Source organism: Notothenia rossii (genome assembly GCF_949606895.1).
Source record: "Notothenia rossii genome assembly, chromosome: 5".
NCBI lineage: Eukaryota > Metazoa > Chordata > Actinopteri > Perciformes > Nototheniidae > Notothenia > Notothenia rossii.
Genome location: NC_136903.1, coordinates 20,780,833 through 20,797,010, shown reverse-complemented (window position 1 = coordinate 20,797,010; position 16,178 = coordinate 20,780,833). Strand labels below are relative to the sequence as shown.

General features: G+C 39.5%; 1 protein-coding gene and 1 long non-coding RNA gene across 4 annotated transcripts; one reads left to right on the top strand and one right to left on the bottom strand.

Annotated features, from left to right (window-relative positions):
• Positions 1-81: 81 nt before the first annotated feature.
• On the bottom strand, positions 82-14,800 carry nudt4a (nudix (nucleoside diphosphate linked moiety X)-type motif 4a). Of its 3 annotated transcripts, none has more exons than XM_079684722.1 (5): positions 14,336-14,800; positions 6,457-6,567; positions 4,011-4,055; positions 3,522-3,606; positions 82-1,726 (listed from the first exon to the last, which is right to left on the bottom strand). In XM_079684722.1, exons 1-5 carry the CDS (start codon positions 14,432-14,434, stop codon positions 1,539-1,541), a joined length of 528 nt encoding a protein of 175 aa, XP_079540848.1. In that variant the 5' UTR covers positions 14,435-14,800; the 3' UTR covers positions 82-1,538. The 3 variants fall into 3 exon arrangements, with proteins under 3 accessions (XP_079540848.1, XP_079540847.1, XP_079540849.1); XM_079684721.1 differs by having other exon boundaries at positions 3,522-3,609; positions 14,336-14,795; XM_079684723.1 differs by having other exon boundaries at positions 3,522-3,609; positions 14,663-14,752.
• On the top strand, positions 4,113-6,571 carry LOC307041362. The gene is made up of 3 exons (XR_013808722.1): positions 4,113-5,728; positions 6,135-6,294; positions 6,444-6,571. It is a non-coding gene; the product is annotated as an uncharacterized lncRNA (long non-coding RNA).
• Positions 14,801-16,178: the final 1,378 nt, after the last annotated feature.

Here is a 16,178-nt window from a genome sequence, read left to right as displayed (position 1 = left end):
GCAGGACACAGCCTGGCTATATTCAAGACTATAACTCAGTTCCTCATATACTGCTCTGATAAACACACTGTGGCAATGGGGATGAATAGACGTTTTTTTATTTAAATGTTTTATATACAGCATAATTGCAAAAATATTCCAATCACACATACACACATAGAAAAAAAGGCTTATCACTGATCCTCCCCATGCTCACTAAATAAAAGAGCCAGTTCTTGAAAATAAACTGCATTCATCTCTTTCTGTGGTGTCGACAAAAACACGTCTGGCACACTGACCATGACTTCCTGTCATGGTTCCTGTCATAATTTCCTGTTTATGACGGGAGGGGGTATTTCCCTATTAAACATAAATAAATAAATGCAATCAATTCATATTAAATACTGCACATTCAATTGTAACAACATTTCCATGTTTCCTTCAACATCCTATTGTTTAAACCTAACCACAGCTGAGATAAATGAGAGGCTGGTTCAGACACTCGTGTGTGTGCAGTATCTAAAAACCAAACACAATGTACAATTGTTTAAGGCACTTAGAAGAATCAGAGTAAAGCACACTGTAAATATGCGTTAAAAGTTTAAAACCCTCCCAGACAGGACTTCACATTTGTCAAATGCCCTTAATAATAGTGTCTCATGCAGATAAGTATTATTTCTTGAAAGATACAGTATGTGATAAATACTTTCTTTCTTTCTTTGGGAAATACACATTTTGAATATGGTGACTTTACATTTCTATAACTGTATGAATTGCTTCTCATTCCAACAACATTCATTTGAACTACTTTAAGATTTGTCTGAGAAGGAACTATTGAAATCTGCATTTCATTATGGTGGCTGGTTTGCAGATATTCACCTAATCTTTATTACAGTGTTACGCTGTTACCAGTGATTAGAGATAATACTGTGTGTACAGTACGTGTACATTTGTGAATATAGGAGGAGCAAGCTTTTTCACACTTATTGTATCAAATCAGACTTTGCCCTCAGCTCTCTTTAGGCAAACTACCTCACAAGACTTGACTTATACTGAGGTGAGCTCAGTTGTACTGCCTTAAAGTGTCTAAACATTTAAAAAAGAAACTGAACCTTGCCATTTAATTTATACACATGTTTTGGCACTGAGTCCCTGTGGATATGACATCCTCGAAGAGCAAACGCTTCCCATTAAGACCACCCAAATACTTGTTTGCACTGCTGTTCAAATATTCAGCAATATAGCCTAAACAGATATTCACATTGCATGAGCAGCACAATCAGAAAAACTGTCTAAAGCTGAACGCTTTAAAAAGGACACATTTGCTCAAATAGCTGTTGATGGTTATTAAAAAAAAAATACATGTAAAATCTTAAATATGGTTGGAAAACATTTTGGCACTACCTCAAAATGAGTTTCAAATTTTAAACTTAAAGGAAGTCCATACTGTACATATTAAGAGGCTTCGTTAGTGATGCAATCACTGCAGAGGTCTTGGCCGGATGTCCATCCCAGTGTAGAACAACTGGCTTGCTGCTGGTGATTGTCCTTTCTGCCGGCTAGATCTGAGCAACATAATGAGGCGTGTTGTTGTGTGTCACTTGGGAGCTCGGGGTGTTGCTGTTATTCTGGCTACACACCGGGCCGCAGGTGTGTGTGAGCCTGCGAAGGTACTCTGCATGGACAGGCTTGTGGCTCTGCAGCACTCTAATGGCTTCGTCAACGTTGAACCACTTCCTCTTCCGTCCTGTGAAACATGGGAAAGACAAGGACCAATCAACAGGCAGAAGTGTGATGTGCTCAAGGACAGTTTGTCAACAAATATGGATTATACCTAATGGTTGGTGTTGTTGGGATTAAACCCAAGACCTAGTAGTATTACGTAGAGCCATCTAATAAATTAAAAGGATGGAAATATAATCAGCAATTATTTTAAAATTTGATTAATTTTAAAAGTAATCCCTCAGAAAGGAATTGCAGAAAAAAGCCCTCAAATAGATTCTCTTTTAATTTGGTGTTTTAGACTGACAAAACAAAGACACTGCCTTAAGGAAATTGAGAAAACAATCGCCAGATAAATGAATAATAAAATTATTATTATTTTACATATATTTACCTTATATAATAAAACTCACTAGCAGTGCTACTGTAAGACTGTACCGGAGTGGTAAGGAAGCTTGCTCAATAGGCAAAATAACTTTAAATTGCCAAACCATTACGTCATACAACATGGTCAAGGGTAAACTCTCCATCACATGTTGCAGCACTGAAGTCAGAGTGGAAATGTACATTCCTGACCTTTAGTTGATGTTTATGAAGACCCCATGTCACCAAACCTTCCAAAAAAAGCACCTTCCAATAAAACAACGTGTCCAGTAAACTGTCAGCTGGGAGTTATTTATACTTTAGCTTCAAACCCATCATCTCCTCCAATTGTACTCCTCAAACAAGGAATTGTACATGGCCTGTGATTATCATAGGGTGGCGTGAGAGGGAGGGGCGGGGGTCAACCACTATATGTTGACACCCTGAGGTACGCCAACGCTGGCCTCTCAGTGGAGGGGGAGAGAAAAAATTAAACATGCAGTGCAACAGAGGACAATAAGGAGGGGGCATTGAAGAGTGATGATAACTGAGTTAGTGATTTAATAACATTAAAACACACAAAAATAACTTCCCATATCCCCACTGTGCAATAACCATGGTCTGTCTCTATGTATATACTGTAATATTTATCATATATATTTTTATCATAATTCTATTTTATTCATTTATTAATCCTGGTCATCTACATGACGATCCGAAGCTGTGTGCAGTACTTGCTGGTCGTAACTGTCAGACCTTTTAATCTGTTTTTTTAATATGTCTGTTTTTAAAGCACTTGCTGGAGCAGTAACTATAAATCTTGCTGTATTCTGTACAATGACAATAAAAGCTTTTGAATTTGAACTGAAAAACAACTGTGCACAGCAAACACCCCTCCCCTGGTGAACTGTAGTTATAAGGGCAAAAGTTAGTAAAAGCTACAGTTTTGAGTTGCATATAATTTGAAATGTAATACACGTTTAAAACAAATAGTAATGAAGCACACATGCAGTGGTTATCCATTTAGGAAGACTAGTTGTTGCTCAATTCTTTCTGTCAGTATTTTAGGACAGTGAACAAAGTAGATCGGATGGTTTGACTTCATAGCCAAGTATGTGTCTCAGTTTCTCCGTTTACAAAAGAGGCCCCAGCGGTCATTCTCAACAGTCCTTATCCTCAAAGAGACATCAAAATCTAAGAATTTGATTGAGAGTCAGAATATCTTGTGAATTATGATTGTGCACAGAAATGTCATTGGTGTAATGAAATTAAATACAAATATATTACAATTTGCCCCAACCCAAATTTGTAGGGGGTTTGATACCCTAAATTAAATGCTTTTTGTTTTAATACTTTTTTGCAAAAGGCTTGGTATCTAGGTAAATATTTGCAACATCATTTATTTAACAGTTATCAGTAATACAATGAAAAAGAGAGACTTAAACGTGGATTCCTACCAATCTTGACAGAGTCCTCCCAGTCTTCCAGTGTTTCCGTCACAATGAGGGTGTAGACGTATGTCCTGTGCTTACTGTCTTTATTCTGCTGCAAAGAGTAAAAGGAACTTTAAATGACACTATATAAAAGGACAGAAATAAACATTAACGCAATGCCAGCCAAGCTGTCATAAACAATAAAATATGTAATATTAACTAGGGCTGCAAAAGTAATCTGAATATTAATCCCAATATGGAATAGTGCAAATTCCAAATTTAGTATCTTTTGGAGGCAAAATATGATTCTGAATTAAAAGTATGGTGGAGCTGCAGAGATGTCTCGACATACTAAACATGTAAAATTGGACTGGCACAAAAAGCATGAAGCATACATTGGCGTTATATCATGGTTACTAGCTAAAGTGATACAGGATTTTATACTGAATTATATAATGTATGTTATGCCCTGTGAGAGTTTATTACAATTTTTCTATAGTCTGACAAGCTTACCTCAAAAATCCCAAGTAGTCTGCCAAGCTTTCCCTTCACACCAGCCTGAACACACATGAAAGAAAACTCATCAAGAGTGACCACACTCCGTTGTTAGTCACCAGTATGAAACATAACATGATGTAAATCATCGAGTACTCGATAAAGATGAAATCTTTGTGAAGCACTTCTAACTTCAATATTTCCTTACAGCTGCAACCCAGCCGGACCATGTGACCTGGTGCTAGGAACAGCTCGCTCTGTTCTGATACGTATGCACATTCTCAGTTGAATATTTGTCTCATTTAGGACAGGAAAACTTCAGCAGGGTACTATCCCAGCATCGCCACATACTTGTGAGGCAGCATAGGTAGCCCTAAACATAGTCTGAATGACAGGAGGACAGACAGACCGGGGGGCTAGTCGACATCCATTCCTGTTTATGCACAGTCTGTGACTTACTGTATTTACTTGTACACAACTATGACCACTGAATTAGTTGTGGAAAAGTCATCAAACCGCATTCAACATGCTACACAATATGTTGCTTAGCTATCATCATCTCAATGTATATGATAAATGCATCTCAAAAGACTGGGATATTGTTCTCAGGGATCTTAAAGAGAGTCGGTACAGCAAAAAGAGAAGCAGAGCTGACTTCACTTTCTCTTTATTTATAGCAAGTCTTGTAGGAGCAAAACCAACAAAATGTTTGTAAATTAAAGGGTCTCCAGATGATTAGTGGAAGGAGGAAAAAAAAGTAATAAAAAGTCAGCTTTACAAAATAGGTTTCATTTCCTGACTGGACACTAAACATACTGGCTTTTTACAACATGTTCCAACAACACTTTTTGTTTAACTGGTCTCAAAACAAACTACACCTTGTGATGACAGTTGCTTTGACCACAAACATTTGTTCTCAAGCAAAAAGATTATCCTATGAGAGAGTGAAGATGAAGCTAGACAGATACTACATTTTTAATTATCTAAAAAAAGTGTCGCTGTGGCTGGCTGGGAGACAACTCCAGTAGATCACGGCTTTGTTTGACTCTTGCCGTGTCTATCACGTTATTACATTACATGTTCCTTGTTAGACGCTTTTATCCAAAGCGACTTACATACTCAATACTGTGGGCAATCCCCCCCACAGCAGCAATTTGGGGTGAAGTGTCTCAGGGACACAACGACATGCTGACTGCAGTGGGGTTTGAACCTGTGCTCCCCTGATCCCAACACCAACCTACTAGTCCAATGCGCCACAGCCTGTTATAACCTGAATGCTGTAGCTTTGTAATTAAGAACCACAAAAGATTTATCCAAGTTGTATTTGTAGTACATTCCATTCACTTTAGTCAACATGTCACACTTTATTATGTAGTGATTATTGAAAGAAATGACAATCAACCTCTCCTGATCAGATAAATAAATGTCACATCTGCACAGATTATAGCAATCACACTAACATTGATCGTGACAGCAGGGTATTAAACATGACGTTCTGAATTGTTAGTTTGCCACAAGTAGTGGGTTTGTAGCTCATCTATATTCAGGTGCATGTCTGGTGTGGGAGGCACAGGATGTGGGTAACTGGAAACCCGTTCCCAAATGTCACTGCCATACTTCAAAACTGTCAGCACACTTCTATCCAAGGCAGGGACTCACATCGCACTGGAGTTCAACGACCAGCCACCTTCTTCACTGAACTACAGAACAGTGCACGTGTAGTTCAACTATCACGGGTAAATATCTCCACCCATCATCTGGATCCATACACATCGGGAGGATCTCAAAGTGTAACCCATGACAACACTCACTCTCAAGGATGGCTGCCATACTCACTTTATGTTTATGATAAAGATCATTTTGGTCTGTGCCTTTAGTTTAACATATCAATGTTGTCAATTAATTTTCTAGTGTAATGTAACATTAAAGGGTCTCAGAAAAATTGCATAATGAGCCACAACGACTTCTTAGCCTGCTTTGAGTTGTCAACTCTATCATCAAACAATGTAGGACTGAGTCTGTTCTTACTCATGCGTTCATATTCATGTGGTAGGTTGCAGAGATTTTTTTTGAAGACATGAAATTACCTAATTCACAATGTCCTTACTCTGACTCCTGTTGATCTACTACTTTCCTTTTTAGACAACACAGCTAGTGTGAGCAATGCTGTTGATCAGCTGACTCATTACTCACATGTTGGAAATTCCCTCAACCAGTTGAGTTCAACAACAACCAAGTCCTACTGTACTTTCACCTACATTTATTCTGAATCTGAAATCCTCAAAGCACCTCAAAACTTTACGTAAGTGTATTGGAAGCATGTAACGTGTTTGCAATCTGTAGATACACATGCAAAAACACTATGGACATGTTTTGCTGGTTGCTTTAAAGTAGTTCCAACACATAATAAAATAAGCGCAGTTACATGATGCCTGTTTCTGTTTTTTTCAGTGGATGAGCTCACCTCCTCGTACACCTCCCTGACGGCGGCCCCACAGGGCTCCTCCTTTGGCTCCATTCCTCCTCCTGGCACAATCCATTGGTCTGGATGTCGACTGCTGCTCACTAGAAGCACCTGCCAATAAGAAAGGCCTTGGTCAGGTCCCTGAGGCAGAGTTCAGGGTGCCAGAAACACGCCAACGGCATGCCCAAGTTTAGACTCGGTCATCACTTTAGGTGTCTGGCGGCAGCTGAGTGTGGGGCGAGTCATTCAGCAGGATCCATATAAAAAATCTAGCATCTCATGCCAGTCATTCAATTCATTTATTTAATGCAATATGACCACGGTGTGGATTGGGCTGCTCAGCATGTCCTGTTATTTGTCACATAATCTAAATAAGAGTTGAGATGAGAGTAACCAGTAACCGGTGGTAAATGTTCCTGCATTCAAAGCACAAGTAGATATTGATGATAAACAAACAAATATTTACTTTAATGGGTATGAAGTAACATTTACATTTAATTTTAATTTAATTAAATTAATTACATTTTTAATTTAATTGTAGTTCTCAACACCTAAGCCAAACTCACTTTTCCTGCCTGAGAGTTTTTCTGTCTGACATAAAAGGATATAATGAAAGCAACACCTTTAGGGAATATCTAATATTTTAGATGGACTATACCAGGCATCCTCAAAGTCCGGACTCCGGTCCGGATCCGGACCGAACGACAACTGTCTCTGGACTCTGAGCGAAATTATACTTTTCATATGTATTATCTGTATTATCTGTGTTATTTTTGAGACAACGCAACGAGTCAAAATTCTCCGCTGTGTACAAACAGCGCTCTATCTGTCTGTCTGTCTGTGTGTGTCTGTGTGTGTCTGTCAATGCATTGGTCCAATCACATTCAGCATCCCGTCAGCGTTTTTTCCCCCCCACCAACACTCTGCGAATCAGAGGCACAGTAGGGCGGGTCTTCGCGGAATGCGGGTGGGAAAAATGTGGGTTTAAAAAAAAAAAAGTCAGAGCGAGAGTTAACAGCTCATCTAGTTGCATCTGTACTGTAGCTAGCAGCCTAGTTTCACCTACCGGGGACCCCGGGGCGGCATGGGGTGGCAACTGCCACCCTAAAAATAGGCGCTGCCACCCCAGTTGGCAGCTTTGTTTTGAAAGAAAAGTTGTGGCTCATCGGACATTTATGAGAGAACGTCTCTAATGTCCGAGTGCAAGTGAATGCAGCACAAGACACACGTCTTGTAACGCACGTCAACCCATGGCGCGAGCGTTGAAATATGATTGGCGGCGATTTCATTTGAACGGTACGGCGCAAAACGAGAAGCATTCGGACCATAGACTGATTCGGACCTAAGTACTGAAGGAATGAGGTATTTGCGGTCTACAATGACAGAGAAGAGACTGTCAAGTTTGGCTGTACATTGAATCAATGGCTGTTCATTGAATCAAAACGCACTAAAGCTTTGGATCTTACTAATTTGGTGAGGCGTTTTGCTGAACAAAATGGTAATCGCGGCATTCAGCTGTAATAGACATGATGCTCTGCTCACGGGATGAGCATACAAAACTGTTAAGATGATGACCTTACGTGTTTTTTCTTTGTGGGGGTCTGCCCCCAAAAAACTGTTCTAAGTCCTGAGAAAGTCAAATAAGACGGTGTGTAAAACTACACTGCCCAGCCAAAAAAAAGTAACCACTTTTTTTTAACTAGGCCAGTAGGTAAGGACTTTCCACTGGATAATAACTGAAGTATAAAATAATGCATGACTGAAGTGATGGAGACCATGTTTGAAGGCAAACAAAAAGAGGAAATAACAGGTCAAATAAAGCAAATCCCCCTCTCAGATTCCACAGCAACCAGAAGAACATAAATACTGGCTGGTGATTTGATTAATCAGCTTTGTGATGGAATACAAAATGCACAGTGCATTTCCTTAGCTGTGGATGAGACCACTGGCACCACTGACAATGCTCAGTTGCTGGTGTTTGTGAGTTTTTATGATGAGGCAAAGGGGGAGTTTGTTGAAGATGTGTTGGGCCTGACGAACCTCAGTGGACACACAAGGGGGCAAGACATTTATAAAGCAATGATGGGAATGCTGAATGAAAGAGGGTGCGGCTGCCTTTATTCATAACTGCGCAGCTCTGCGACTCTGAGGGATCAAGCACAGACGCAATAACAATGAAAACTGCTGCACACAGATTATTTTTGTTTTTGCAACCTCGTGTTAAGAATCTTGTTGCAATTGTTTAAAATGTTGAATGACCGTAATCATCGGACCTTTGTCTTATTAAAAACATTTTTTTGGACCTTTAACATTTGTATTTGAGTACCCCTGGACTATACTATACGTTGCCAAACAATGTATTATCACGATGGACAGCCATAGAATGTAGGATAAGATTGTATCTGAAAAAGCTCCACAATAACCATTGTATTAAATCATTCCAGCAATCATTTTCTTAATAATTAAAAGTTTTTGGTTTAAAAACAGACAACAATGAAACATTCAAAACTTGGTGGAAAAACATGACAAAAGATGACAGGCCAGGCGTCTCATCCGAACGGATCAAACTAATTCGGCACAGTGTTAGTAACTGACCTTAATCAAATGCAGCTAGGTCTTTTTAAGGACGGCGTCCCTCTAGAGATGCAGTCACTTAAAACCCTATCTGGCACCCCACTGACCTGTGAATACTTCCTGCATCCTTTCGAACTTGTTACATGTTAGTCGAGCTCTCTTGACAGCTAAGGTTGATCAAAAACAAGAACTCAAAAATCAGCATGCACACTGCAAGATCATTATTGGTGCTAGTTTCTGAATGCCCGCTGCTTGTTATACACTATATACAGTGGGGCAAAAAAGTATTTAGTCAGCCACCAATTGTGCAAGTTCTCCCACTTAAAAAGATGAGAGGCCTGTCATTTTCATCCTAGGAATACCTCAACTATGAGAGACAAAATGAGAAGAAAAAAAATCCAGAAAATCACATTGTCTGATTTTTAAAGAATTTATTTGCAAATTATGGTGGAAAATAAGTATTTGGTCACCTACAAACAAAGAAGATTTCTGGCTCTCACCGACCTGTAACTTCTTCTTTAAGAGCCTTCTCTGTCCTCCACTTGTTAACTGTATTAATGGCACCTGTTTGAACTCGTTATCAGTATAAAAGACACCTGTCCACAACCTCAAACAGTCACACTCCAAACTCCACTATAGCCAAGACCAAAGAGTTGTCAAAGGACACCAGAAACAAAATTGTAGACCTGCACCAGGCTGGGAAGACTGAATCTGCAATAGGTAAGCAGCTTGGTGTGAAGAAATCAACTGTGGGAGCAATTATTAGAAAATGGATTAAATACAAGACCACTGATAATCTCCCTCGATCTTGGGCTCCATGCAAGATCTCACCCCGTGGGGTCAAAATGATCACAAGAATGGTGAGCAAAAATCCCAGAACCACACGGGGGGACCTAGTCAATGACCTGCAGAGAGCTGGGACCAAAGTAACAAAGACTACCATCAGTAACACACTACGCCGCCAGGGACTCAAATCCTGCAGTGCCAGACGTGTCCCCCTGCTTAAGCCAGTACATGTCCAGGCCCGTCTGAAGTTTGCTAGAGAGCATTTAGATGATCCAGAAGAGGATTGGGAAAATGTCATATGGTCAGATGAAACCAAAATAGAACCTTTTGGTAAAAACTCAACTAGATGTGTTTGGAGGAGAAAGAATGCTGAGTTGCATCCAAAGAACACCATACCTACTGTGAAACATGGGGGTGGAAACATCATGCTTTGGGGCTGTTTTTCTGCAAAGGGACCAGGACGACTGATCCGTGTAAAGGAAAGAATGAATGGGGCCATGTATCGTGAGATTTTGAGTGACAACCTCCTTCCATCAGCAAGGGCATTGAAGATGAAACGTGGCTGGGTCTTTCAGCATGACAATGATCCCAAACACACCGCCCGGGCAACGAAGGAGTGGCTTCGTAAGAAGCATTTCAAGGTCCTGGAGTGGCCTAGCCAGTCTCCAGATCTCAACCCCATAGAAAATCTTTGGAGGGAGTTGAAAGTCCATGTTGCCCAGCGACAGCCCCAAAACATCACTGCTCTAGAGGAGATCTGCATGGAGGAATGGGCCAAAATAGCAGCAACAGTGTGTGAAAACCTTGTGAAGACTTACAGAAAACATTTGACCTCTGTCATTGCCAACAAAGGGTATATAACAAAGTATTGAGATGAACTTTTGTTATTGACCAAATACTTATTTTCCACCATAATTTGTAAATAAAGTCTTTAAAAATCAGACAATGTGATTTTCTGGATTTTCTTTTCTCATTTTGTCTCTCATAGTTGAGGTATACCTAGGATGAAAATTACAGGCCTCTCATCTTTTTAAGTGGGAGAACTTGCACAATTGGTGGCTGACTAAATACTTTTTTGCCCCACTGTATAGAACACCAATGTCCCAGCTGAGATTTAGGTATATTGAAAATGGATCGGCATTCCTCCCTGGACCTGACATTGAATGCATGGCAGATTAGTGAAGAGCACTAATGATAACATCTTCACGGCTGTGAAAGGTGGTTAACATCGCACAGAAAATACTTTGAGTGAAACTTCACACCGGTGACTTGGCTTGGCTGTATTTCAATTCTGTAACCTCGTTATGAGGAGTTAGATAAATCCCTCAAGAAATCTCAGGACTCAACCTCGTCATGAATAGCACACTATGAAACTAAAACTTAAAACTCAAACAGCTCCTGTTCACATGTTTACGTGCTTTGGGTCGTTGATATAATGGCTTAAATGCAAGTGGGTGTCTCTGTTCTTGCATGAACAAACACTCTGGGGACCGTGTGACTTATTCTCAACACAGGCCACTCTGTCAACATTTATGTACTTATAACAGGCCAAGTTAGGAGGTACAGGTTATTCCACTGTCAGGTAATATCACATTCAGTGAATTCAATCTGCAGTTGCCACCTTCGCACTTAAACCTGCGGTTAGATCGTTAACTCACTGGGTCACGGAGTACTCTTAATAGAGCAATTTGCATTAGGAATCATTTAACCTGCATGATCAATTATTACAAAAGTGCAAAATAATTGCCAATTTAACGATGAAAAAGAACGATGCATCCCTTAAGGCACCTTCTTGATTTCATTCCTTCTTAGTTTTTATTTAGTCTAGAATAGTTCCAAAAAAGGATGACTTCATGTATATTGTCTTAAAACATTGACTCAAAGTACAGCAGATTTAAGTAGGATTTTAGCACACCCTGTAATGTCAAAGTGAAATCTGATTGTTATATTGTAATTTGAATAGTCCAAAATAAGGGCTATGCCAATATAGTTCATGTCCAGTAGAGTGTTACACTCTGTGTGACATTAATGTGGAGTAAAGAGTTGTTGAGGAGGTGAATAATAGCAGCAGTGGGGAGTGTGCCCTGCAAGAGCCCCTTAGACAGCGCAGGGCCGGGGGGGCACTGGTGGCTGTCTCACTGACACAAATGCACACAACACACACACATGCATGATTTCACTCAAACACCATGTGAAACACGTAGGCCCGTCCACGTACGCAGCTACTCACACACACTCCCAGCCAAAAGGCTTTTCAAAAACCACTGATCAGCAGTCGCCTTTCTGAACGAAAACAAAAGAGCTGGGCAGACGAGGCGAATGACCCCGGCACTCACATCAACATCAGCTTTAAGGTGATCAACAACTCATTACGTAAGACACTGAGGTTATATTTTAATCTATTTATTTCAGATTTGTATTATAGCTGTTGCAGGACATAAATAAACAGTGACTAGACGTATAACTTCTATACAATATAATGCAAACCAATAATACAGTATTGCTTCTGATGCTTTTCTAATTGAGCTTTCAGTATAACATTCCAATATTGTTTCAGAAAATAATGCACTACTGTATTGTTGAGATTTGTTTTTTTCTTTTGAAGGATAAAAAAGGACTTAGCTACTACAACTGCATTTATTGTGCAACCCTAAAAAACTACCATGTGATTTTACATCAATTTCTGAAATATACTTTGATATTATTCCCCAATATATCAATTCAATATTAAGTTAATATCAAAGAAACACTGGTTTCAACCATTTTGCCCAGCCAAAATCCCAGATTTGATTATCATCTTATTAACTGCATTATACTACTAACTGGATAGTGTACACTGGAGCATACTTACAGCATAATGACTAACAGTACTTCATATGCCAGTTACATCTACTATGATGATATCAAGAATAAACACACAGTAAGTCATTATGTTGTGTTCCCTTGAATTAAAGGGTGAAAATGAACAGATGACATTATTGTTCAGAGTACAAACAACATGAAGTCACCCTGTCAAATGTTTTCTGCAGACCTGTTCCTGGACTCCAGCTGATGTTGAGGAAGTGACTGCAGGCATGCAGACTGGATGGATAAGTTACCACATGACGTGAGGCACATCTAATCACAGCACACATGGTGACAGTGAAGGATCAGATCGGTTGGGCATGAGACCATTGTATCATGTGCCAGCGCAATCAACAACAATCAAAGTGACTTTTAGTTGATGTCAGCACTCTGTCACAGACAAGCAGCAGAGAGTGAAACAGAGAGAGTGATGGGGGGAGCACGAGGAGCAGGAAAGAAAATCTGTCAGGGGACAGCAAGTGCCTGCACCTTGTTTCTATAAATTGCAGCTGATAGGTCACTTGGTGTTTAGGACACAGTGTAACACTCAACCCCCCCAACCAGCCCCCCTACGACCCCTCTGCCAAACTGAGCCAATGTGGGACAAGTTTCGCTGCATATGCTAATTCTGCTATCAAAGTATTGATTATACTATACCAGCAATGCTGCCATTTATTTATATACTGTTGCAGCTTTATCTGTTCCTCTTTTAATGTATAATTCTAACCATTCACTATTGCCTATGATATGCTCATTCTGGCATTGTTTTTCTTTGTTTATTTATCATTTTTCTATGCTAGAATTGTGCACTGTATGTGTGACAGATACAAATATTGAATTTTTAAAACATGCAACCTTAGCCTTTTTTATTCTTCATAATTATAAATCAGGCTAAGGTTGCAGAACTGCATTGTGAACTTACTACAGTTTAAGTCAATTGCACATGGGATACTATAAAAGGCAGCAGCAACAGAGTGGAGGTGTGGCAGGATGCCTCAGCAAAAGGATTAGTGATCACAAAAGCATGTGTTGATATGGAAATGATCATGTACAATAACCACATCAGCTGATGCTAGTGCAAGGTAGACAACAACACCAATGTGCATGAATGTAGATGCAATATTTTAAAATGACATATGGTATTTAATGGCTTAGGAGCGTTACATACCAAAATGACACAAAAGTTCATAATCACATCCTATTTTAGATCTATAAAATGCATCAGCGGTTGAAGAGATATGTAACCACAGACATTCTTGAGGGTGCAAGGCTGTCAATGTCAATACTTGAGCCAGCACAGTGTGCAGTGGCAGGAGGACACAGAGAGGATGTCTTTATGAATTATGAGTTATCTGGATTTCCTCCTGGACAGGAAATTAAAATAATGGGGCTCCTGCTGTGTGCTGGTTACAGTAAATGCAGTGGGAGACCCCTTGTTGTTTTATATGTAAAGTATTTTGGATTTTGGCCAGGTTAGTTTCACTAATTAAAAACACGTGAGCAGAGTCACGCACACAACATTCAACTGAAAATCGGCCTACACTATGGCGTAAACTTTAAAAATACTTAACGATGACCAGGCAGAGTTTAGTAAAAAAGGAACATTGTCAACAATAAAGCTTAGTAGTATAACGTTTAACCACTAACTCCAACCGTGGAAAAACACCCCTCTCACCTCTTCCTCTTTTTCGTTTTTAAAACACACACACGCCGCTCTCTTTTTGAACCCTTCGCCGTCGTACGTCCTGGTCTGGTTGGGCTTCAACTTCATCATTTATGTTCCCAATCGTCGAGTGTCCGGAAAAAATGTTTGTAAAGCGAAAATCTGGATTCAACCAGAAGCTGGAGAATGTGGCTTTCCGAGGGAGAGAGGGAGGGCAGTAGTGTATCTCCCGAAATACTCACAACTTTAAGCTTCTTCACAGACAGTCCCGCTTACAAAGTGTGGGTCCATTCATTCCTGGGCAATGTCAGACAGCTTCTGCTCGCATATTGTACCTACCATGGTGGTTTATCGCCGCTGTCAACACGCATGATTCAACAGACTCTCTCCCATCTGAGCTGGGAGAGGTGAGCTGCTACCAGCTGATCTGAGAGCTGCCTGTCAGCCCCAAGTTACAACCACTTTCATGTTCATCATTAACAGCAGGATTGATAAGCCAAACATAGATCAAGTCTCTGCATACAGCTGCCAGTTCCACGGTGTGTTTCAGTACTGCTAACAGTAATCATCAGAAACACAAGTGATGGCTTTAAAAATGCTACTTTCAAGTGCCGCTCATAAAATCTTCACCCTTAAAGATAATTTTAGAGCCTTTTTGTGGGATATACAGGACATTAACCGTTTGTTACAAACATACATCCAATTATCCTCCATCCTATGTTTTAACATCAACCATCCCTTTTTAATTATCTGAACATTTTTATATTCTGTTGTATTTACAGAAATTAAAAATATTTTAAAGAGGTAGAATGGTAGGGGCTCAATCATTTTCACATTGAAATGTACAGAAACAAAAGTAAATAGACACACAGACCAAAAATATACACTTAAATTAATAAATAAATAAACCATAATCTTGCATTTTCATTATTATTTGAAATGCCTAAACTCATACATTGGCAACTAAACTACTACTACTATTTTGATTCTGATATGCCAACTTCTCACTGTAACTGAAGCAAGCATAAGGCCGTCCCTTGCAGTTTTAAGGTCAAATCAAGAAAACGATGTTCAGCTGAGTGAGAAGCCTGCTGGTGACACTCAATGGTTATTTACAGCAGCATGTTGCTGTAGCAAAGCCTGTAATATACGGCTGTGCAGAGGCCTATACCAAAGCTCAGGGCCTCCCTCTAGTGGAGGTGGACTTTCCTCAGACCCCAGGATGTGTTCAAGGGTGAAAATGTTCAGAGATGTTTAAAAGTGACGGTGTCTGAGTAGCTGGATGTGTTTTCTTCTTGAAGACTGTAACCAAAGCCACTCATAATATTGGGACACTGATACAAATGTGTACCTCTGGTAGTCAGCCGTGTTTCAAAATGGTTCGTCTTAATTCTCACTCACTCATTAAATAAATAGATTAAAAACAGACATGTAGCAAGCTGAGTTTAAACAAATTCCAATTCATTTAATGAAATACTATAAATAGCTTAAGTTATAATTACCAGTAGCCTAGTTTAAAAACACAGAAAATAAAAATGATGTCAATCAGTAATAATCTAAAAAGGCATAATTTATTCAATGTTAAATAAGGGCATTTCAATTTGTCATCAACCCAAGTGTGCCTTTGGTCATTTAGAAACATACTTTTTTTTTACTATAATGAGCAATTTACAAGATAAAATAAGCAGCCTAAACTATTCTGAATAGTATTAAAGCTTTTTCAGTAGTAAATCAACTATGAGATATTCTTCATTTATTTCCCCTTTTCAGAGCCTCACATGTACAGTCTAAATAACTATAGTGATTTGAATTTACAATATAAAGTGATGTAATACATTATAGTTTTGCTGTTTTA